Source organism: Solanum stenotomum, chromosome 11 (assembly GCF_019186545.1).
Source record: "Solanum stenotomum isolate F172 chromosome 11, ASM1918654v1, whole genome shotgun sequence".
Taxonomy (NCBI): Eukaryota; Viridiplantae; Streptophyta; class Magnoliopsida; order Solanales; family Solanaceae; genus Solanum; species Solanum stenotomum.
The window spans coordinates 56,465,741-56,491,953 of record NC_064292.1 but is presented as its reverse complement, the minus strand read 5'-3'; the positions used below and the strand labels follow the sequence as shown (position 1 = coordinate 56,491,953).

Here is a 26,213-nt window from a genome sequence, read left to right as displayed (position 1 = left end):
GAGATAGAGAGAGAAAATGAATACAACAATTTGAGAGATTGAGAGAGGTAGAGTTAGAATTTGAAGTGAATAATATAAGAGAAAAAATGAAAAAAAATAACATTTGATCAATTTTAAGAAAAGATAAAAGGAATTGGAGAAAAAATTAATAATTGCTTATAGCATAGAAATACTACTTGAAGTCGTTGCAGAAATATATAACTTAAAATTCTATATCAATCTCTATTTATGGTATAAAGTGCAAATATTTGTTAATACCGATTACATGACTTAAATCTATAACTTATATATCAATTTTTCTTTTTACTATTGCCACATATATGACTCATTCTAATGAAGCAATAAGTATCCATTCCGTAGAATTGGTGATCCACCATGTCACTTGAGAACTATTTGATCGACGAGATAAAAGATAATAATTTTGAAATTGATGATTTTTTTAAAAATTACATTGAGTTTTTATCTACACGTAGTTAAGTTACCATTGACACGTAAGATCAATGTTTTATATATCCAATTTAGGAACTTTCCTATTTTAACTTTTTCTATTATACTCTCCATCAAGCAATTTCTCATTCTTAGTACAATTATGCATGTATAAATATTATGGGGTGGATCTTGGGACCCACAACAAGCATGGTAGGATTTCATTGTTCCACGTCATAGGTGGACACTTGACATGTCATGTTGTATTTTGGAGAATCAAGTTTGGACACCTCATGACATGAGTTGGACAATAACAAGTGGAGCTGCCTCTTGTCCATAAGCGATAGGAGAAAGAGAAATGAGGGAAGAGATTATAAAATGAAAATAGAATCGTAAATATTTAATTCAGTTATTAAGATTCTCGATTATAGTTAAATCATTGTCAAATTCACTAAATTAAATGTTACTAATAAGTCACATCTACTCTTACATTATTGAGCAATGGAATAATATCTAAAAGAGAATGATAAATAATTCATAAAAAAATTATGCAATATTAGTAAGGAGAACGTTGAAGGTCGACTATGAGGGAGCTAGGTCCGGGCTCAAAATTATATTGTATATATAAATTTAATTATTTTTCTAAAATATATATAATTTATATTAGATTTAATTTTTCCATAGTGAAAATTTCAGCTATGTGACTCATTAGTCGATAATGGACTCAAGCTAATATATATATATATATATTGATAAGGAACACTTTTCTCTGTCATTAATCTTATTCGGTGTGAATCTGAATTAGTTATGATAGGTATCCGAAGTCGATAATTTTGCAAACGTATTCAAAACTCGTTAATTGGTGATCCATTATTAATTAATAGCATGATTAAGGTTAAGTAATTTGACAGGTATGATTCATACAAGTGGCCACTTCTCATACATAAATGGATATCCACAAACCAAAGGCCAAGTTGAAAGTCATTTTCACAATTAATATTAGTAATTAAAAAAATTGGAATATTCAACTGTAAAACCAATGATATAGTTTCAAGTCTAGACAAAGGAAAGATGTTAGCAATTAACAAGTAATTGATAGTCATCCTAAAATTAGTTTAATTAATTATAATAAATCCATTTGAATATAATGCAAAACTTGTTATCCATCCGACTCATCATAGTTATCATTAATAAGTTTGAAATTTTATTTATTTAATGGTTATAGTCTTGTTTGTTATTGATATTTGTTTTTTCTCTATTAATATAATTTTTTTTCATATTTTTTTATTTATTTTGTTTGAATTAAGGGTTTTTTGGATAATAATTTTACTATCGTGAAGTACGGTAAAATTGCTTGTGTATATTCCATCATTCCTTGACTATATATAATACATATTGTTGTTATATTATTTTAATTGCATATATAATACATATTGTTATAGATAATATATATTGTTGTTAGCTAACAAATATTTTTCAAGAAAAAAACACTTTCTAAATTAACCTGAAACTAATTATTGTAAAGATTCTTTTTCTAATCGTGGATGCCATAAGTTTTGAATATCAATATGGGTTTGGTGCAATGATAATCACTTTGATATTATATTTTCATGAAAAGGCATTGTATTTGTGAAGATGGACCATCAAGTAATTCAAACCATGTATCATACAATGTTGTGGGGTCTATTATTTACATTTGAGAGAAAATTTGTGGACCAATTAATAAGACTTCCAAATAGAACTAAGGGTTTATGGTCCAATTTGAATTGTTTTTTTCTCTAAAATATAATCGGAACAAATTGGTTGATTTTTTAAATATCATAATCAAATTAAATTGATGAAGTCGATTTTTCGTCGTTTCAATTTTTATTGCTTTATTCAGATAACTTTTAGATAAATATTTATATAGTCAATTTGATTATTTTGTTTCGATTGTTTTATGCTTGATACCAAAATCAAGTCAAATTTATCTATGTTTAAAATTAAAAATTAAAATCAAACAAATCAAATGTATCGAGTTTTTTTTCCTTCAATATAATTCTATTTTCAATTTGATTTGATTTAATTTTCCATTTTTTTCGTGAATACCATACCTCAAACGTATATAAAACGAAAAAACTCCAATCTAATCCATTCATGCACCATTAAGGTCATATAGGTCCTCTAGTTTTCTTAAATTGACCTTATCTTAAATATGACCACAAATAACTTCACATAACTCATAACCACATGAATGTTGTGGAGAAAGGGTCAATTATGAATGTTTCCATTTTCCTTTTTCCCCTTCCAAAATCATGAAATTTGCCTCCAAAATGACCTTTCAAGCCACCTCGAGCTATCCACTCTAACCTGTCTTTGCTTAACAACATTGCACTAATCAACAATGATAAACTCAGAATTTTTATATTGTAAGTGGTTCAAACTTTTAGTTTGTTAGATTGGATGCTTAGTAATTACCTTTGTATGGTATTACTAGTTTCAACACAAAAATACAATGTTCAAATAAAATATAAAAAAAGGCACACATGTGACATAGTATGTGAAGCAAGTCGAACTTTAATTTCATAAATTTATGAATGTGTTTGATATGGAGGAAAAGATCTATTTCATATTCGGTTGGTCAGAAATTTTGGAAAATATTTTTTCCAAAGAAACTAAGGAGTCGTTTTGTGGGATGTATAAGGTATAATAATTTCGAAATAAAATGTAGGATTATTTTTATTTTGCGTTTGGTTGGAGGTATTAAGTAGTCCTTGGATTATTTATCTCACCATTTATACCATAGTGATGGTGGGATAAGTTATCTCATATACATAGTGAGATCACTTTTTCATGGATAATTTATCCCGAGATAAGTTGTTCCCAATCAAACAATTCCTAAGTTCCTTAAAATTGAGGAAGACTACTTTTGTAGTGGAAGTAGGGAAAACACTTCATTTTCACTACACCTAGTAAGCCCCATCACCACCAACCTGCACGTTGTTCTGGTTTCGAAATTAGAATACTCTCTCCTTCCTAATATCCAAATGAGAGCAGATCCTACCCCTACTTCCACCTACAGTAGCATTTGTTTAGATTATATACAAAACCTTTTAGGATACCAATTTTTGCATACATACAAAACATAAAAATAAATAAATAAGAAATCTACTTATTTTCCTTTGTACTGAACGCACCTTCACGTCAATTTGATGCAAGTTTCACTCATTAAAAAATTCAAAACACCCCATTCAAATTTGACCAATTTTCACATATAACAAACATAAAAATCATATTCGTATGTTATAACTATAGTTTGCATAATTGCGCTCCATAACAAATTTTATGTTTGCTATGGAGCTTTTGATTTGTATAATTCGCTACAAACATCCAATTTTATACAAAATTGTTCAGTTTTGTAAATTTATTTATTCATTGTAATTTGTATAATAAGATCTGTATTTATATATTATAAGTGTATAAGACAAAAATATATGTATTTGTATTTGTATATACACTTTTCTCTCGCTTTATACAAACACAAACGCATTTTATACATATTATACCGAAATGTATAAAATGACTAATTGTATACCGAATATGGCTAATTGTATACCGAATCAGATGACAAAAAGAGGGGATGTTTGCTGCAAATTACAATAAAAATAAAATATGGCTATAACATTTTTGAATTAATAGTTTACTATTTCATACAATTTTTCCTTCAAATTTTAACCCAGCCCATAAGAGTTATATGGTTAACGGCCCACTAGAGTTGTCCTATTGACAAAGCCCAAATAGTTCCATTGCAACAATCCATACCATCAAATATCAATCTCTTAACGGCCTACTTCAACCAAAATGTATAAATTTTAGGAATCACATAGTTTAATTTTAATATGAAATTACAATATATCCCTATTTAATTTGTAATTATATTAATTCCTGAAAAAGTAAAACAAACCGGATACATAATATGTAGCTTGGATACATTAAAAACTAGCTCGGATACATTATAAAATAAACCGGATACATAATATGCAGCTCAAATACATTAAAAACTAGCTCGGATACATTATAAAATAAATCGGATATATAATATGTAGCTCGGATACATTAAAAACTAGTTCGGATACATTAAAAACTAGCTCGGATACATTATAAAATTAAGGGATTTTAGAGGTTTTTAGAAATAGAAGAGAATATTAGAAATAAGGAAAAGATAAGACGCAAATTTCAATAATTTTTCCCAAAAAAAACCAACAAAGGAAATTTTGCACCAAAAAATGATTTTTTTTTTCTTTCATTAAAACTACTATTCTTGCAAATTTGAATAATTATATATAGTATTGATTGATATCATCATTTTCCTCAATGGTCCTAGCGTCATTCGAATTCACGACCTTTGGCTCATAACACCAACAAAATACCCAAAGTTTAATCATATTTTTTTATTTTATATAAGGGAAAATGAATAAGTACCCCCCCAGCCTATACCCAAAATCTCAGAGACACACCTAACCTTTACTAAGGTCCTATTACCCCCCGGAACTTAATTTATCTATAATATTCTACCCCTTTTCGGCCTATGTGACACTATCCTTGAAAAATTGGTCAACATGTGTTGGGCCCACAAGATAGTGCCACGTAGGCCAAAAAGGGGTAGAATATTACATATAAAATAAGCTTAGGGGGGTAATAGGACCTTAGTAAAGGTTAGGCGTGTCTCTGGGATTTCGGGCATAGGCTGGGGGGTACTTATGCATTTTCCCTATATATAACATTGATTAATATAATCATTTTCTTCAATGGTCCTAATGAGGCTCAATTCCACAACTTTTTCCAATGAACTTGCCACCTATGGGGATCGAACCTACAAAAATGTGGTTAAAAGTCACACGCTCTATCACACACTCTATCACATCATACAAACATGTTTGTAACGGTCTGATTCAGTCGTTATGAGTAGGCCAATGGTGAAAGTAATTCAGTGAAAAGTTTTCGGATAGTGGCTTAAATCTTTTAGGCTAGGCTAGTGTCAGAGGGAATTTGGGTGAGGTGAGGTATAGGGACATCCGAGAATGGGTGGGGTGATACGTGTAGGCTTGTATTATATTTTCTAGTAGTCATACATTAAGGAACCCATATGACTTCACATAATCGAATTCTGGTGAGTAAAACTCTTGGAATCAATTTTGGTGTGAAGGGGATAGTTCAGGAGATCAAGGGAAGAAGGTATGTTGTCAAAAATGGGATTTTCAGGGATTTTCTAGTCTACGAAGTTTGTGTAATCTACTATAGTGGCAGGTTTCCGCTAGAGAGGCCATGTGCAATAACGGGGTTAATGCCACTATAGCGGGGTAAGTAGGGATTTTATGCAGAAAACATTTTCAGAACCTCTTATTTTTTGCATTATTGTTCTTGGAATCGAGAGAGGCAAATTAGGGCAGTTCATACTTGATTTTCCACGGAATTCATTGATAACAATAAGTTCGTTACTCTCCAATTTTGCAAATTGATTCTTAAGTTTAGAATCTAGGATACCACTCTTAGGGGAGGTCCTTAACTTGAATTAATGGTGAAAAAGCCTAGTTTAGGTAGAATGCTCATAAACTGGCTTGAGGGTTAGGGATTTGGTTATAATTTAAATATAATTAGGTAATTTTGATTGATTATTGTATGTTTTAGATTGATTATTGTATGTATTGTTTGTTTTAGATCAAGAACAAGTCAAGACATTTCAAAAAGGGAAAACTCGAGTTCTTTAGAGTTTCCAAGAGGCTTGATGTAAGGAAGGTGATGATTGTATGCTTTTTAGTTTATGTGTGTATGTATGTCTACTGCATTATACCATCACTTATATTATACATGTTTTGGGAAGACATAATGATATATGTGAAATGACATCATGGTGATAATCTCATGCATTGAAATTTATTTAAGTTACTTGTGGTTTACAAGTGTTATTGTTCATTATGATTGTGTTAGTGCATGATTGTTTGTGATTGTTGGTTGACTCGTGTGCCACTCTGGTACATAAGTACTAATTGTTGGCTTGGATACCATACCTAGTATGATTACTAATTCTGGTTGGCTCGGGTACTGCACCGATACACTAACAGTTAGTGTGTGGGTTCCGTGAGAGGATCAAATATGTGTATTATGGTTTCATAAGAGGACAAAGTATTTATAATTGTGATCAAGTGGGACATACATCCAGGTGTAGGTTGATTTTATGATATTGTGCATGAGAGTCTATGTATCGATGGTTATGGTTATGTATGTTGTACTGTTCTTACTATATGGTAGTTAATTATTTATATTCATAGTTTGGACGGGCCATGTAATCTTACCAATACATTGTGGTAGTGTACTGATATTGCACCTCATTTGTTCTTGTTGAGTACAAGGCATTTTCCAGCAGCTGATACATGACCTTAGTTAAGGGACGCTTGACTTCAAATTCAAGGGTGAGTTACTCTTTTAGACTATCATGGTTTCCTCTACATTTTCTTGTCAATCGTTTCAGACAAAGACAGTAGACTATTTCATGTCCTAAGTTTTCGGGGATGCATCCCCACTCTTGACTTATTTAGAGTTTTGGTATTACAACTTTCTGTTCTTAAGGGTTTATTTTCGCATAAATATTCTGACTATTGATTGAGTTTATGGGGACTCCATTCTTGATTGTTTGAATCTGTTTTCTTATTAATTTTTTTCCTGACTCAATTTTCTAAGGATGTATTGGGCTACGGTTTGGGTTAGTAGTTAGTTCTCCCACAAGGTGATTTATTGTGGGTTTCACTCATGACAGTTTGAATCGTGATAATGTCATTGAACTACAATAATGCAAAAAATTAATACATATAAAAAAATGCGGAAAGTTCTAGAATCTAAAAGATTTCATTAAACTAAAAGTTGTACTAGATCGCATTGCCTTTCAAAAATAACAAATCTAATGAAATTTTTGTTTGAAAGGAGTGTGTACACTAGATCGGATTGTAATAGTAGAAAAAAAAGGAAAATTTTAATCAAACTAGATCCTATTAAAATATTGAAAAAAGATTAAATGCCATACCAAATCGCATAATTTTTTTTTATAATATATTGAATTATAATACCAAAAATATATTTTTTAAAATACAAAAAATGTCAAAGGATATATAAATAATCATATTACAATGGCGAAAAAAGTTTTAAAAAAATTTCAAAAAAGTCAAAAAAGATATAAATGTTCACATTCAAATGGCAAAAATAATTTTTAAAAATTCAGTAAAAATCACAAAAGATATATTAAATTAGATTAGATTACACTACCGGAAAGTATGAGACAAATTTCGAGATGATCCTTTATGTTTAAGGTATTTGAAAAATAATCACTTAAATATACTCATGAGCGATTAAGTCTTTTAAGTTTGTCAAATGTGAACGTTTGTCCTTATCATTAGATATTTTAACGACTTTTGATTTTAAAAACAAATCAAAAAGTAAGTAATAGAAATTCATATTCTGGATGCTTAATTTTTGATAACTGGTGTAGTTTTTACTATTTCTTAAAAAAATATGTTTCTAGTGTCTGATGTAGATTTTAAGATTGCAGTGTTTGAAATTTGACAGAAGCATGCAACTTTTTTTTTCACAGTTCTTATTATGTTGTCACCAAACTTCATTCTTTCATCACTTGCATACTTTATAAAGAGTCGGACATTCCTCTATTCATGTCTCCAAGTATGTGATCTATTGACTTACTGAGTGACTTTTACTACCTTAATGTAAATAAATTTTTAAATACATAAGTAGTACCAAAATTTCACTTTTATTAACTTAAAGCATTTAAATGGTTTTAAAACATATTAAGGGGATTAATTCTTAAAATATTAATTACCATTTTATCTCTTCCCTTCTCTTTTAAACCAATTTTCCCCTCACCTTTTCACATTGCTCTGCCTTTCTCTGTTTCTCGGCTCTCTTCTCCACCCAAATTTGTTGCCCCATTTGACCGGAATGTCTCCGTTTTCCATCAACAACAACAACACCGGCACCAACAAGCGTAAGCGTGATGTTGTCATCGCGATGGATCAATTGAACGACTTATCTTCAAAAATTTTAGAGTTGTGCAAAAACAAAGATAACTCTATTGAGCCCTGCTCAGTCTCAGATCAGATACAAAGCGGGGTTATGAATTTTTTGAGTGCGACTCCAAATGATTTTGATCAAGCCACAGAACATCTTGAGTTATTTATTTCCTCCTCTGTTCCAAAAGCTTTGGTAATGCTTTATCTGAATCAAAATTATACAATGATTGCTTATACATCCATTCATGAATTTATTAATTCACTTACGAGTGATTACCTTAAACCAATATATGCTTTTATACTGTTAAAATTTTGTATAATTTTGCGAGAAAATGCGGAGACTGATGATGGATTGTATCAAATTTGTCGGAGGAGTTTAGGGGCAATGATAGAGTCCACAGGGATCGCGAGGTGTAAGTATGACCAGAAAAATTGGTATGTTTTAACGATGTTTTCCCTTTTCTTATAGAGATATCGGCTGAGTTATCCCTTGACTTAGACTCGACTATGGGAACATATGGATATGAGGGGTTATCATTTACCCTTGTGCGTGATTTTACTGCATTTGTGCTTCCAGTGTGGAATGCCTTACAATTGATGGACAACGACACTCATGAAGAAAAGTTTTATGAAAATATTGGTTTACCTTTGTGTAAGATGTTCTATGATTTGCTCGCAAAAATGGCATGCTCTTTAAGGTTATTGGATTTAAAAGAGAAAATAGAAGACATTTTAATTGTACCTTAGTGGTCTCTATATCTTGATATCTTGAAAAACTTACAGAGTATATCTAAACTGTATATCAATATGGAGAATAATTTTTGGCGGATAATGAAGCAAGTAAAGGGTTCATTGTGCTATTTGATAGCTAAGTTTGCAGAGGAATCAGAACATTATGAGTGGCTTTTTGAACACAAAGAGGTAACAAACTTTTATATACGGAGGCAATTGGCAATGATGATGCTTCCAGAAGTTGAAGATGCCGTAGAAGATCCGTACAACATGCTCATTGACAGGTCTAAATTGCTAGTAGACTCGTTCGAGTATATTGCCAAACTCGATTATCTGCCAGGAAGTTTCTTTGTGAAATTCGAAGATGAACAAGCTACTGGGCCTGGTGTGTTGAGAGAATGGTTCTTACTAGCATGCCAGGAGATTTTCAACCCAAACAACGAGCTTTTTATTGCTTGCCCAGACGATAATAGAAGCTTTTTCCCAAATCAAGGTAACCTTTCATTTTATTTATGCATTATTGCTCAAATTTGAGGGATATGACTTATATCTAACAAATAAGGAAATATTTTCTACAACTCTTTTTCAACCTCACACCTCAGCCTTTCACACTAACTCAAGTCTCGCGTACCGATTCTCGATACTATTTAGGAATCTGATTCTCAATTCTTAATTTGAAACCCGACCACGATTAGAGACCCAACTTCTAAGTCTCGAATCAGCTCGGGGTTGAATCTCAATTTAAGTGTCAGGTCTTAGGTAAACATTCAAAGTATAATCCCGAAGTAGGCATCGAGGTCGGATCTTGTGTTAGATGCCAGGTGGTGTTCTGAGTCGGGTGCTAGAGTTGATAGTCGAGGTTGGGTCCCATTTCATGTATCAAATCAAGTCCTGAATCGATCGTTGGGATCGAGTATTAGGGTTAGATCATAGTTCAGAAATTAGGACCTAAGTCGGTTGTTAAATTCGGGTCCCATATCAGATCTTAGGTCGGATCCTAGTTTTCATTTCAGGTTCCAGATTGGGTATCGGAATCGGGGTATGGTTTTGATTTGGAACTCAGATCTCGGGGCTAAGACCTAGATTAGTTTTCAAGGTTCGATGTCGAGGTCTAGTCTCGATTTGGAAGTCACACCTTGATACGTCCAAAATTACACTTAACTTAAGAAATATAAAATGGTCGAAGACAATTACATAACTGAACAAGAGTTGAGGTCGATCCCACAGGGAATGCATAAGAAATAAGTCTACTAGTTTTTATATTCAGTTGTGGTTGATATTTCAAAAAATAAAAATTGTGTAAAGTGACGATTGAATTTAATTTAGTGCTCAACTAAAAAAGAGTAATTAGAATTCAATATTAAAAGTAACAAACAATAGTCTCACAATTTTGATTATGAAATGGATGAGATCTTAATTATGTTCCCCATGATATCGACATACAACTCATATGTCATACACATAAAGGTTTTTTGATGCTAAGTATGTGTTATTAGCAAGTTAAGAATACCTAAACGCTTTTCAGCCCTATTAGATGAATATCACTTCTCTAATCTAGGTCTTAAAGTGTGTACATTGTCAACCCTTGCTTTCTCCTTTAAATTTTTTTCCGTCTCATGATCAAATCTTCAAAACGAGTTTATAAAATATAAAGTTCATTCATTTCTAGATTTTCCTAACCATATCCTTCTCACTCGAGCAGGTGATGAATGGAGGAAGATTCTAACGCGTTCACTTATTAGAAAGCAATCAAAATAAAAATATAAACGAAGCATGCACTGAATCAATCAACAACCCTTCGTGGTTGATCCTACAGTAGCTACCTAGTCATGGTTCCCACAACCCTAATTGTGATGTTTAGCTGCGCATATTCTCAACAAAATAGTAGTGAAACATTAACGAATATTCAAAAGTGAAACACTTAAGATAATGAAGTTCACTCAGTTTCGATAAGGAACTGAAACTTAAGATCAAAATGTTGATTAATTATCCAAATATAAGCAAAAAATAAGAATAATAATATAATACAACCTTAAGTAACCATTTATAGTCTCAGAGATGAATCTTAGTTGAAGTAGGAAAGTGATCTAGTTGATGTCGTTCATGAAAGGGTAAACGACTCGTGAAGCTCTTCACGGTCTGTTAATCCCTTTGTAATCTTTCACTTAGAACAATTTGTTTAACTTTAGTCTCATCTTCCCACGAGCCTCAATACGAATCATATAGGTCTCCACAGCTCGTATGAAGTCTTGTTCAACTTTCCTTTAGATTTGGACTTAGACTTCATTTAGTTTGAAGCTTCACAGACTCATAGCCTTATCGTACAAGTCACCGCAGACCGTACATGGTCTCGTTGTCTTGCACTTGGCTTTTTTCTCGCTTAGGCAATATTTACAGCTAGGTTCATAGACCGTACATAGATCCACGACTAGTATGACCATCCGTCCTTAGCCACTTCATTTTCATTTTAGGCTTTTTTCTTTCAATTGTTTCCAAAATATCTTTTCTTGCACATTACACCAAAAAGCATCATATCGATAAAAACATATTTGGTTACTTGCAATAATCCTCTGTTTTGGGCGTTGAATGTACCTAGGTTCATGACACATCAAACCCCGAGTAAATAGTATGGGTCAAGCCACCATTTGGAAGTCAGGTCCTGGGTCGAAAGTAAGACTGGGTTCTATTTTGAAAATCAGGATCAAGTTTAAATGTCACTCTCGATTAGATCGTTGGATCTCGAGTCGAGTGTCGAGATTGGATCATAATTGGTTGTTGAGGTCGTGTATAGATTTAGGTGTTGGGATTGGTTTTCGTTTGAAAGTCAGGTCCCTAGTCGGAGTCAAGGTCAGGTTTTGGACCAGTCGTCAGGGTTAGGTGTTAGGGTCGGATTCTAGGTCCGGTGTTGGGGTCGATTTTTAGTTCAAAATTTGGTCTCAATTCAATAATCAGAATTGGATATCAGATTGATCATTAGTATCATGTCCCCATTCAGGTGTCGAGATTAGTCTCATGTCGTTTGTCAAGGTCAGAACCTGAATCAATCATTCGGGTCCTCAGTCTGAATGTCAGGGTGGGGTTCTGGATCAGTTATCAAGGTTGGTTTCTAGATCATAAATTATTTTTTGATATTGTATTTTCTACTCTCTAGCTAAACAACAAAAATATTTTCTCAAAAAATGTTTATCATTTATCAAACAATTATTAGAAAATATTATACACTCACCAGCCAAACATGAGAGAATAAGTTAGAAACCACCTTATTTTCCAAGAAAATATTTTCTAGAAAAATATTTCACATACCAAACACTACTCTCATTATCTAAGAAGTGGTGCTTATACGCAATTTCACTGTCTATTAAGTGGTGCATATATACCCTAGTTCTCTAACAAAGGATTCATAGATACACTTAACCATCTTAGGTGTTTTAAAAATATTTCTTTACACATTTTATTTTACCCCTCCACACCTAACCTAACTAAAAACCACTGAATCCCTCTTATACTCATACCCAACTCAAAATTATTTTATGAGTGAGTAGAAAAGTGATTGTTTTTTCAACAAAGGTATAGCCTCTTTAAATCTCAATGTTGAGGGAGAGTATATTTGACCCTTTTTCCTTTTATTTGGAATATTAATATTTCTCATCTACTATTTGTGCTTGTTGCAGCATCTGAAGTGAATCCATTACACCTTGAGTATTTTCGATTCTCTGGAAGGATGATTGCATTGGCCTTAGCATATGATGTACAAATCGGAGTTGTTTTTTATTGTGTATTTTTCTTACAATTGGCTGGAAATGGTGTATTATTAGAAGACATTAGGGACACAGATCCGTTCTTGTACCGTAGCTGCAAGGAGATATTGCAGATGGATGCAAAGATAGTGGATCAAGACGTGTTAGCATTAACATTTGTTTGTGAAGTTGAGTCATTGGGTGTGAGGAGAGAAATAGAGCTTTGTCCCAACGGGAAAAATATCGTTGTGGACAGCAAGAATAGGGAGACCTATGTGCATCTTCTTATCCAATATCACTATGTAACATCAATAGCAGAGCAGGTCGCGTATTTCTCAAAAGGATTTTCAGATGTAATAACTAGGTCAAGGCTCTGGTCCTTTTTCCGGTGTCTTAGTCTTGAAGATTTCAACTTAATGCTTGGTGGTAGAAGTGATATTTCTGTCGAAGATTGGAAAGAACATACTGATTACAATGTCTATGAAGAAAGTGATCTTCAAATATCCTGGTTTTGGAAGGTACACGCTTCTTGTCTACCTGTAAATATGTCGATAACCCCTTAAACTTGTCATTAAACTTCATTTACAAAAATCAAACTACAACATGTTCTCTACTGGTAGCACACATTTAATAGAAACAAAACAATTGAAATATAATTTTGTAAGTCTTTGCTTGACTGCTTGATAAACACATCGATTATTCAGAATGTTTTGTCATTATCATCGATCCTTCCCTTACATTACATCGATGTGAATTACTTTTCTTTATTTGTGTGCAGATAGTAGAGACTATGTCTGTTGAGCAGAGAAAAATGCTCCTTTTCTTCTGGACTTCAATTAAGTCTCTGCCTTTTGAGGGCTTTGGTAGTCTTGATTCAAGATTGTCCATCCACAAAACCCTAAAGCCTGATGATTACTTGCCATCTTCACATACTTGCTTCTACCAACTATGCTTTCCAATTTATCAATCCATGACAGAGATGGAAGATCGACTCAGGATAATCACCCAAGGAGACATTGGATCCAGCTTTGGTACCGTGTGATTAGAGGCAGAGGCGAAACCAAGATTTTAGAGTTTATAAACATGAGATACTAGTTCTTCAAAGTTACTTGTTCTAAATTTATAATAATACCTTGTTTGGATTGTTGATACCTGTTTTAATGTATTGTTAGTTTAGATACAATATTTATTTTGATTGTTACTTAAATATTGCATCAAAATTTTTTTGATTGTGATTAGTCATTGGTTGTTCACTCTATCTTTATATCGGAAACCTAGCAGATAAGAGAATGTGCAAAAATGAGTGATAGAAAATAGGGGTGTGCATTGGCCGGTTCAGTTAGGAAAAATTAATATGTATATCTTCAAATAATTATTATTTGATTATTGTGATAATAATCATTTGTCTCTAATTAAGAAAAACAATAAGAAGAACATGGAGAGCTAACCCTTATTAAAAAGGATTACCAACACGTTCAAAGACCCTTTTTTTGGCCTATTTTTGGACCTTTTTAAAAAAGCTTTTTTGCTTATTATTTGGAGGTTATTTGGATATTTTTTTTGGATCAAGTTTATTTTAATTGAAAAAAAGATTCTTCATGTAGAAATTTAGTCGTAATAAGAAAAAAACTATCTAATATTTCTTACATTCATCGTAGTCGATATTTAATATCATTAAAATAAAGGTATAATATTTGAAAAAAAGGGTGATTTTTTTATTGTCTAAAACAAAATCTTTTTACAAAGGGCAAATAGTTCAAACAACATTTCTAAGGACCTTCATCTGGACAATTCCTCCACCATCTTAAGACATATTTTATATTTACGAGCCAATTTTTAGGAACTATATGACTTTCTTGATTTATCCTGTGTATTACCCATGGATTTGGTGTCTTAGGGTATCCTGAAATTTTTTCAGAAATTTTTTTATGAGGACCTCCATAATGAGTTGGGGGTAGCATTATGTATACTCCCACCAATTTTTAAGGCATATTTTTACATCTACAAGCCAACTTTTAGGGATTACATGACTTTCTTTATTTTTCGTGTGTAATATACCATGAATTTGATTATCCATATGTGAGAAATACCTTTCCCAAATAATTATGCATGTCTTATGAAAATGATGATTATGATTATAGGATGCTTTTAGATGAAAGTATCAATGTTATTAAGAAAGATTTTCTCACATATGACTATGATCATGGTTTGTGAAAGATATTTCTCACATACGGATTCACATGGGTGGAAGGTTTTCTCACCTATGCTTAAATTGTATTTAAGAAGTTAGTCTATGTTTTGATATTAAAGATGTTGATTGGTATCGCTCGTTAGGTGCTACAAGGCGTCACATCCATAGGCTAATACACTTGAAAAATTGGGAAAGTCGTGTAATTCCTTAAAGTTGGTTGGTAATATGAAAATAAGCCTTAAAAAATGGTGGGATTATACGTAATGCTTCACCAACTTATTACAGAGTTTTTTCAAAAAAGGAAAAAAAATGGGTGCTCCAAGGCGCCAGATCCATGAGCTAATACACACGAAAAATTGAGAAAGTTGCGTAATTCCTAAAAATTGGTTGGTAATTGCAAAAATGGGCCTTAAAAATGGTGGGACTACACATAATGCTTTCCCAACTCATTACGGAGGTCCTCTGTCACTCCCCGAACCTACACCCTGGGCGGTACTGACACTCGAGAACCATTGCTGGCCCCAAGCGAACCCTTCGCCTGGCTTACTTACTCAGCAGAAGACTTAGACATAAGAAAGAGAATCAAAATACAAGATAACTCAACATGTCTCAAAACTGAAGTCTTAATGTTTTAAGAAAATAAACATTTAACTTAGCCAAAGTGGCAACTAAAGTCTGATCATAAGCCAATAACAAGATAATCACAAATGAACTAATATTTGATTGACTATCTATGAAGCCTCTAAAACAACTAAGATGGATGTCAAGAAGGCAATAAAAGGGATCCTCCGGAAAGCAAGAAGGCTCACCACATGACTCTGAAATGATCAACTGGATCAACAATGCGCTGGATGCCGATCCTAGTTACCTGTGTATGCATCATAATAAGATGCATGTCAACTAGCATCAGTACATTGAATGTACAAGTATGCGAGTTAGAATGTTAAACACAACATAGGCTTGAAAAGAATCTAAAAACTTACCTAGCTCAACTCACTCAACATAACTGAACTCATTTCAATATAAAACAGTTTAAAACAAGTGCAATATAAAGAAAAGTTGTTTAAAATATGATGTCAACTTTGTGTGTATGCAAAGATACATATAACTCTGAAATGTATGTAAAAATACAATAAACTGTGTATATAAGAATACAAATACTTATGTGGGAGTTTCTTTAACCGACAACCATCATGTAAGAGCTATTGTGATAATACAACATTTTGCCTCACGCTGGCATGGACACCTTATACCTTGCCGAGGGAATAGAACCTGAACTACTAAGTGGATCCACTAGTCTATGTTAAAAAGCACTAAAAGAATCATCTACAAAATATGACCCTTTTTAACTCATGATGGCTACATGGTTTACGGGGGATGTGTGTTTGTCTGAACTCTCCCCCATATCGGTGCTCAATACAACTCCCAAAATATGATACTAGCTCTTATGTTTAAAAACATACTTCTTTCTGTGATTTAAGATAATTGCTCAAAAACTTAGTTCAAAGGCTATCTTGGAAATCAAAGTTTCCTCTCTTGATTCTTTAGAAATCGATTACTCTTTTCTGAAAACTAGCTCAAAGGCTCTTTGAAAATCTCAGTTTCCGTTCTTATTTAAATATGAAAATATTTTAAACTCTTTGGGAATACATAGTCCCATATACTTCTTTGAAGAAATGGACTTCAAACTTTACTCTTTATTCAACTTGAACTTTAAGTCTTAAAACAAATTTAAAAGCATTTGCAAAAAGACTTCCTGAAAAAACTCTAAGAACTTCCTAGACTTGGCTCTTGACTTTCCTTGAATTTGAATTTATGGATTCAAGGTTATGATTTATGTTTCTGGATGATTTCTAGATGTTTAGAAGTCATTTAAAGTAGTTAGAATCAATAAAAAGTGTTAGTACACTTTAGAATGACTTAAATAGGCTAAACGACGAAAATTGGTGAAAAATGATGATTTGGGCGCATCCCGGGCGCGCCGTGCCAGGCCCCAACTTTCTGGGGATCACTTTGGGCGCGCTGCCCAAGACCCTCTGGCGCAGATGGGGCGCGCCGCTCCTGCCCCATCCCAGGTGTGTCTGACGAATTTTTCAATTCGTTTTTTGATCCTAAATCGTTTTAAATCGATTTCTTTCTCAATACTTTCTTAGATTCAGATACCCAAAGCATATATACTAGAATTCAAATTAAAACAACTTTTAACATCGCCAAAAGATCTCCAGAAAGCCCATCAATCACACAAGTTCAATAATGAAAGCAATCTCAAGAACACAACTCAAAAGCATCAAATTCTAACTCTTTTAGAACAAAAATCATTGAATTAAACATGTTTGGCGCGTGGATGAACTAACCCAATGTTTTGTGATCTCACATGCCTTGTAGGGATTCCCCCCGACAAAATCCACAAGCTAATCTCGACGAATCTTAAACGAATCTTGCTTCTCTTCTCTTTTCTCCTCTTCTTTTGTCTTTTCTCCAAGCCCTAGCATATTTTGGTAAAAGCGTAAACTGATCTAATTCTGATTAGACCCTAACTTAATTACCAAAAATGAAATAAAATAATTGGGCAAGGAAAAGACCAAACTACCCTTTCAATATCCGGATTGGACTTTCCTTATTCTAACAGCCCAACTTCCAAAGGGCATAACTTACTCATACGAACTCCGAATCGCCTAAACTCAGCGGCGTTAGAAATATCATTCCAAGAGCTTTCCTACCATATCTAGAAGTACCTTTAACTCATCATGAGCTAGAAGTTATGGCCGTTTGAAGTTGGCTAAAACTCAACTTTTCCTATCTTAAACAAATTTCCAGATTTTCATTATTTCCAAAAATGACTATTTCTAGTTCTTAGCTTCTTCCTAGCAATTTCAAATTGCGAGATGTTACATCTTCATAAAAAAAATGAATTTTTTTGGGTACTCCAAGGCGCCAGATCCATGAGCTAATACACACGAAAAATTAGAAAAATAGTGTAATTCCTAAAAGTTTGCTGGTAAATGCGAAAATGGACCTTAAAAATGGTGGAACTATACATAATGTTTCCCCAACTCATTATGGAGGTCCTTAAACAGTTTTTTCAGAAAAAAAATTTAGATGCTTTAAGGCGCCAGATCCATGGGCATTAACACACGAAAAACTGGGACAGACGCGTAATTCCTAAAAGTTGGCTGGTAAATGCGAAATGAGCCTTAAAAATGGTGTGACTATACGTAATGTTTCCCCAACTCATTATGGAGGCCTAATAAAGTTTTTTTAGAAAAAAAATTAGGGTGCTCCAAGGTGCCAAGTCCATGGGATAATTCACACAAAAAATCGAGAAATATCCATGGTATATATATATCTATACTTTCTTAAAATCATTAGTTCCCTAAGTTAAATGTTAACTTATGATAATGCCCCCAACTTAAAATATCCAATTTAGTATATCTTTTATATTTTATATTATATTAAATTTAGGAAAAATGCATAAGTACCCCCCAGCCTATGCCCGAAATCTCAGAGACACACCTAACCTTTACAAAGGTCCTATTACCCCCCTGAACTTAATTTATCTATAATATTCTACCCCTTTTCGGCCTACGTGGCACTATCCTCGAAAAAAATGTCAACATGCGATGGGCCCACAAGACAATGCCACATAGGCCAAAAAGGGGTAGAATATTACATATAAAATAAGTTCGGGGGGTTAATAGGACCTTAGTAAAGGTTAGGTGTGTCTCTGGGATTTCGGGTATAGGCTGGGGGGTACTTATGCATTTTCTCTTAAATTTATTTAAAAGCATAATGTTAAAAGGGTTGAAATTTTTTCAAAAATTTGTGACTTTTACAAAAGGTTGTAATTTTTTCGAACACTTGTGACCTCTCCGATGAGATCTTTTCAAAGGGTTGTGACTTTTCATTTCTTTGTGAAACCTTTACAGAACCCTCCGTAGGGAGTTGGGGGAACAATTCATACAGTCTCCCCGTTTTAAAGTTCATTTTGGACATTTAGGCGCCAATTTACAGAAATTAATCGATTTTCTCATTTTTTTATGTGTAGCCCTTAAATATTTTGGTGATATGACTTCTAGAAAATTTAATGCGAAGTTGTTTCCGATATTAAACCATTAATAAAACAACAAAAAAGATATTACCCCTTTATTATTATTATCATAACTAGAGATCAAATCTCATATCATCTTTAATCAAACCATGACAAACTGAACCCTGGACAAGATAACAAACATAGCTTTAAAAAAACTATGTAAAATATCCCACCCGACCACCTAGACCTAGACATATGTTAATGCTAACATATGCCTCATTGTAACCATATTATATTAAAATATAGTAATAATAGTAGTAAATAAAATACTCAACTAAGAAGCAAAATAAACACAACCAAACTTCAATAATAAAAAAAAACCATCATTCTCAACCATTGAATTTACTCTTCAACTTTCTCTGGTTCCTCAGATACAGGGGCAGCTTCCTCTGCTTTCTCTGCTTCCGGTTCCGCAACTGGGGCTGCTTCTGGTTCAGCTTCGGGTGCTGCAGCCTCCTCAACTGGTGCTGCAGCCACCGGTTCCTCTGCTGCGGCTGCAGGTTCTTCTACAACCGCAGGTTCCTCAACTGGGGCTGCAACAGGTTCTACTGCAGCTGCCACTGCGGCTGTAGGTTCTGCAGCTGCAGGCTCTTCAGCTACAAGGGCTGCTGCTTCCTCCGCAACAGGAGCAACCTCTTCTTCTACTGGTGCTGGTGTTGATTCGACCTCGACTTCCTTTTCTACAACTGGGGCTGGTTCCTCCACCTGTTGAAGACACAATTAAGTTAATTAAAACCTACTTTAAATAACATGATCATGCAAAATTCAATACGATATCAGAGCAGTCAGATGTCCTGAGTTCAAATCGCACCACTACTATTATAAAAAAGAACTTCCACGTGTTTGGACAAGCAAAAAAAAATAATCAGACCAACACTTGAGCTATGTTTGATACCGCATCCGTGTCAGATCCTCAAAAACTATATTACTTTCTGAGGATCTGACAGGAACGCATGCAATCACAGTTTTGAAGATTCCAAGCAACATAACATGTGAGCGGGTGTTACAAAACATTATTAAGTAATTAAAAGTGTAACTTCTTTTAACAGATTAAACTTTTAGATAAGACGATCAAATAATTAAATGCTACCTTGGTTACCTCTGGAGCTGGGGTAGCCTCAACCTCAGCTGGAGTAGTCTCTACTGCTGCTACTGGTGCAGATTCAACCTTTAAGAAAGACAAAAAAATCAATCAAGTGAGAAAGATCCATCAAATTAAAATATCTTTGATTAATGATCAACTGTTTTCAGATTGATCATATGTAAAAGTATTACATATGGTTTTAACAAAATTAAAGATTCAAGAATTCTGCTTTTTTAGTTTAAAGGGAAAAATAATATCAAAACATATACTATAGCTAGTAAGTAAGATCAAGATTCTATTTTTTTAGTGTTTTCCTAATTTGATCTATCAGATCACTAGGCTAATATTTAAAAAAATTGGTGTTAAATTCTACTTCTTAAAAACTGTTTCATCAATAGTGTCGATCGGATCATTCAAACATTCACTACTTTTGGAGGATCCACCATGCTAGTTGACGTTTTTAAAAAGTTCGAGTTAAATTGGTAATAAATCTTGATGTCAAATATGATCGCATCTTTATACAAGAATGATCTAATAATATTTCAGGATATTAAAATCATTGAAGAAAAGTTAATTAGCTAACTGATCTTGATTAGTTTTTAGTTTTCATTTAGAAAGAAATAGAAAAAAAAACATTATTATAAAAATACCTCAACACTGGCCATTGGAATAAAGTTGAAAAATAAGAAAATGAGAAAGAGGAAAATAAATGAAGAAATGGAAGGGGCAAAAGGTTTGTAATTGTAATTGGTGATGGAAAAAATGATCAAACAAGAGAGCTTTATATAGAGAAGTAAAATGGAGTGTATTTAATTTAAAAATAATTAATGGAAGAAAAAAGAATCTTGCAGGATATACATATTGACACCTCACCTCACATCACTGACAATTAAGGGTGTACAAAAGATTTGGATGTCTAGTTGTAAATGTATTTACTTTTACTTTACTTTATGCTTATAATAATAAGAAAATAAGTAATAATAATCTTACAAAATATTTTCTTTTTTCCTTATTTTTTTATAAGTTTAATCACTCCGTACTCGAGTTGAAGATCTATCAGAAACAACTTCTATATCTGTAAAGATAGAATTAAGATATGCATACCCCATTTATGGGATAACATTCAGTATGTTATTATTGTTATAATCATGGATATTTAAATTTACATGTTCAATTAATCTTAGATTCTAATAGAGTAAGTCCATCAAGTAACACATAGTAAAATAGTAAAATTCACAAATAACCATTTTCAGCTATAGTTATGGAATTTCAAATTCAACAAGTAAAACTTGAAATTTGAAACTTCTTGATTTTGATTATTTTTTAAATAGTCTTAAAAAGGACAATAGATGTCATTTTTTCCGAAATTCAACAAAATTGTATCCCCTTTCCTCGTTTTCCTTATTGTTTTTTAACGTGACGATTTTTTCCTTTCATAGCATTATGACTTAATTTATTTATCAATTTGAACTTGAGATCAATAATGAGAATAAGTTCATGCTTACCTTATTTTATAAGAAAAATAATATTCTTACACATTCTTTTCCTTTTTGATTTTCAAGATGGAGAGCTTTTTCTTTGAAAAAAATTATAAATTCATTTATTTATCAATTTATCTATTCAAACATTAGATCGACAATATGAACAAGTTCACATTAACAATCTCTTATAAGAAAACAAACAGTAACTCATTCTTTTCCTTTTTTTCTTCCTTATTTATTTAGAAAATAAAAACCTTTTCGTTTGGTGGCATTACAAACTCATTTAATTACTTATTAATGTATTCATTCAAATTTAGGATCAACAATATGAATAAGTTCACATTGATAGAATTTTCTAAGAAAATTAATATTCAACACATTCTTTCTGTTTTTACCTTATTGATTTTCAAGATGATGGGCTTTCTATATGATAATACAGTAACAATAACATATTTAGTCTCATGCTGCAAGTGGAAAGAATAGTGTGTACACACGACCTTACTTCTATCTTAAAAGGTAGCTAAACATATGTGATTTCGATAGATCCTCAACTCAACTAGAAGGTTTTTTTTTTTTAATAATATTATTAATTAATTCATTTATTAGGTTTGTTTAAAAGCATTTGTTTTGATTGGGAAATAGCAAAGTCACATGGTGGTGGAGACCATTTACTATAACAGCTATCATATCTTTTTTCTTCCTGTGTTTTGTGCAGTAGGGCATGTAGGTGACTAAGACCATCATGCTTTCATGTTCTTCTAATTTTTAAATTAATATTTTTCTTAATTCTAGTCCCTTTACAACAAAATCTCTTGGTTTAAGGGAATAAATATAATTTTTTTAAAATTTCACATCCTATTTTCAGTAGGGTTCGATTGAGTATTGACTCACGCCGAAAACTTTTACGTAGGGTAAAGTATTTTGTAATCACGCTTTTGTACTTAAAGCTTGAATTTGAGATTTCTATTTAAAGAAAAATAAAAGAGTATGTATCACTATATCACAACTCTTACCATTAGAACGAATCAAGCTGCTAATCCATGTAAATAATGACTCAACCTTTTATCTAAACTTTTTTAATGTATGTATTGGATCTCACAAATTATTGTATAAATGTTTAATTAGTAGCAACATATTTTCTTTCAGTAGGTGCATTTACCAATGTGGTATGATAGTATATTTTAGTAAAATTCATTTTAATAAGTTGTTTTGTAAATGCAAAAGTTGCAAAATATGTTACTACAATCTAAAAATAGTTTAACTTCATATTAAATATTTTATTCTTAATTACAAATATTTTGACATGTTTAAGATCACGTATTTTAAAAAATCTTATAACCAAACAAACATTATGTTATATTTAAAATCAAAAGCTCCATAACTCTTCGCATCATATAAATTAAATAAATAAAACATTAAACAACTTAAACTTGTGATACTACTATTCAAATTATACATCTTTTGTTGTCAACTTTGGATTGGATCAATCTATTAATCACGAACTCGAGTCATGATCAAATATTGATACATGCTCAAGATAAACTACTTACGTCACTCCTTATTGAAATATGACGATCCTTTCAGATCTTGCTAAACGCGAAATAATTTATACATCGAACTATTTTTTTATTTATTTATTGTTGGCATGACACACCTTACATTAACAACAGTAAAAATACATAGTGTAAAATCACATCAAAATTTCACCAAATATAGTAAAATGGTTTTTTCTACAATACTAGTCAAGATGAGAATGTTTAGGAATTTGAAGAAAAAAAAATGCCAACTTGGATTATTATTATTATTATTAGTTTTTATTTGTGGACAAATGGCTATGAACGTAAAGTCCAAAATAATAGTGAAGGGCCGGTGCCGAAATGGGCCCCCACTATCACAATTTACGATCATTAACGTCTAAATGGGCCCCATATTCTGACGTGGCACTTCCTTTTTAGATCCAAATCCTTTTGGGTTTTCTCTAACTGGGCCCTACTTTATTTGGGCCCTAAGACCCTTTAGATGCTTTCCAGGTAGTACTACTCGTGCTATTTGGGCCCCACTTTCATTACTTTTTCTGATTTTGCCACGCTGGATTTGTGTCATTTGCCCATACTCTTATCTGTATATAGTTGACTGAAACACAGAGTCGGGTGCACTAAGCTTTCGTTATACACAATGTTCGAAGGAAAATTGAATTAATAGCGCTTATTATACACAGTATTAGCTTATATCTCTGTAAGAGATTGTCTTTATAGTGCAAATCACGTGACAATAACTTTACATATTACGTCGGCTCTCCGAAAAACTTTATATATATATATTTGATGTTGTAGAAAAAAAAGATATTGAGAAAATGAATAATCCCCGTAGAGATGAATGATGCTTGAACGATATTCTTACAATGAAGGAGCGATAACGGAGCCAGGTAGGGTTGAGGGGATTTGGATTGACCTTTTTCGATGGAAAATGATATCGTTTAGGTATATATAGTAGAATGTTGAACTCTCTTTCGACTTTTTCGTGTGTTTAAAATTTTAAAATTTAAATCAATCTTATTATTTGAATGATACCAAACATGCTGACATATTTTTTTCAGAATATAAAAGGCAGATTACTTCTATTTGATATTTGTTGTTACTATTATTGACATTGATACAAGTACCAAGAGAATATGCAATGCACATTAAATTTTAGTGTAGAATGTCTCAAGCTAGAGTTTTTTTTATTAATATATATACAAAACTTCATCAAAGAATTTCTACCACTAAAATACAAGTGTAATTTTTTTTTTATTATTATAAGATCCTCACCGTCAAATAAACACGAAATTTTGGACCATAGCATTGGGAAAAATAAAAACAAGAATAGAGTCATCATCAGAATATACATCTCAAATTAGAGTGAACAAAGCATATACCAATTAGTAATAATGCCTCATTTTTATAAGACATAATATAATTTTACATGATAAGCACGCTTTTGAGCCTAATAATATCGTAGTTCAAGAGATAAATCATAATTATTATAGAATCAGAATGGACAATACATGCTATGAAGTATGAACTATGTTGTGATACGGATCTATTAGAATTTATTTAGTCTACCAAATGAATAATTAGGACCATAATTGAATATTGTCTCTATTATGATTTTGGAGTTGAATAACTAGTACTAATATTTTATTTACTTTTTTCCTATCCCATATATATGATGGGGATCTTTTAATTTTTTTAATTTTTGGTTTGGCAAACCAAGTGGCATATGTCAAGTGAATTATTTAAAAATTGGATGTGAAGTGAGATGGCTCTTGTGTTTGGCTAATTTCCTTGGAATATTTTTGATTCCTTGTGACCCCACTATAATATAGGATGCTATAATATACTATATTATAAAGTATTTTGAATTTATACTATTAACATTTAACATGTTACTATTGCTGACATGACTTTTTGTCCACCTCTATAAGGTAGAAAAATGATATTTATTTATGAGACTGTCACATAATTTCACTACTAACAAAACTAAATTACCCATTCCTTAAAATTTATTGATGGTGTTTGACTCTATACGAAATTTAAGAATAAAATAAAGATTTTAAAAATAATTTATAGATATTTGTGTTACAAGTTATTTCATTAAAAAAATAAAATGATGTTTTAAAAGAGTATTTTTTTTTCTAATTGATTAAAAAAAATGTAGCATAGATTAATACGAAGAAAATAGTTACTCAAGAAATATATACTAACAATTAATATCAATAAGTTGGCTAATTGTATGTGTTTACTTACGTAAGTTCTTTTAAGTATTTTTGGCTTCATGCATGTGTTATTCAAAATTCATTCACCGATCTGATTAATTCGAATTTGTCTCAAATTCTTAAAATGAAAGCATTTTTCTGAGAAACTTCTCTATCGTGAAAATTAAACTCGAGATTTTTAATTGACGAGTAAATGATACATCGGATCTAGTACTTTTCCTTTTTTACCTAAATAGTACATTAGTGAAAATGTTTTTAAAACATCTCCAAGATTATCAGACTGTCAAGCTCATTTTTTCCTCTTTGTTTTTTTTGCCACAATTTACGTGTTGTGTTCTTCTTCTTTCTTGTTTTTGTTTTTTTTGTTAACACATACATCATTAATTATATCATTTTCAATAATAGTATGCTTTTCTTATTTATAATTTCTTCCTCCCAAACTATATGAAATAATATGAGATTTCGAATTTTAGCCTTGTTAGATATAGAGAACGAAATGTGACATTTTTTTTATATAAATTTAAATTTAATTGAGTTTAATTAATGATACTGGACATTAAATGAAAAACCAACTAATATCTCATATATATATGATTAAGTATTGCTTGGAAAGCTGATAGAAATATACTATAACAAAGTGTGGTCGATGAATGGGATATAT

The 26,213-nt window shown here is 32.0% G+C and overlaps 3 protein-coding genes across 5 annotated transcripts in view; 1 reads left to right on the top strand and 2 right to left on the bottom strand.

Moving 5' to 3' along the window:
- The window catches only part of LOC125844882 (inositol monophosphatase 3), a 113,890-nt gene that overhangs the window by 32,559 nt on the left and 55,118 nt on the right, over positions 1-26,213 (bottom strand). The window contains exon 1 of one of the 2 annotated variants that reach the window (XM_049524242.1): positions 26,078-26,082. The exons of the other annotated variant lie outside the window; for it this stretch is intronic. The gene's annotated coding sequence lies outside the window, so the exon portion shown is untranslated. Of the gene's footprint in view, positions 1-26,077; positions 26,083-26,213 lie in introns of those variants that run through there. 2 annotated transcript variants of the gene reach the window in all.
- LOC125844416 (E3 ubiquitin-protein ligase UPL5-like) lies at positions 8,410-13,991 on the top strand. The gene is made up of 4 exons (XM_049523732.1): positions 8,410-8,673; positions 9,228-9,705; positions 12,884-13,467; positions 13,728-13,991. Exons 1-4 carry the CDS (start codon positions 8,410-8,412, stop codon positions 13,989-13,991), a joined length of 1,590 nt encoding a protein of 529 aa, XP_049379689.1.
- On the bottom strand, positions 19,257-21,116 carry LOC125844888 (induced stolen tip protein TUB8). 2 transcript variants are annotated; one of them, XM_049524249.1, is made up of 3 exons: positions 20,965-21,116; positions 20,330-20,398; positions 19,257-19,935 (listed from the first exon to the last, which is right to left on the bottom strand). In XM_049524249.1, exons 1-3 carry the CDS (start codon positions 20,977-20,979, stop codon positions 19,573-19,575), a joined length of 447 nt encoding a protein of 148 aa, XP_049380206.1. In that variant the 5' UTR covers positions 20,980-21,116; the 3' UTR covers positions 19,257-19,572. The 2 variants fall into 2 exon arrangements, with proteins under 2 accessions (XP_049380206.1, XP_049380204.1); XM_049524247.1 differs by having other exon boundaries at positions 20,321-20,398; positions 20,965-21,113.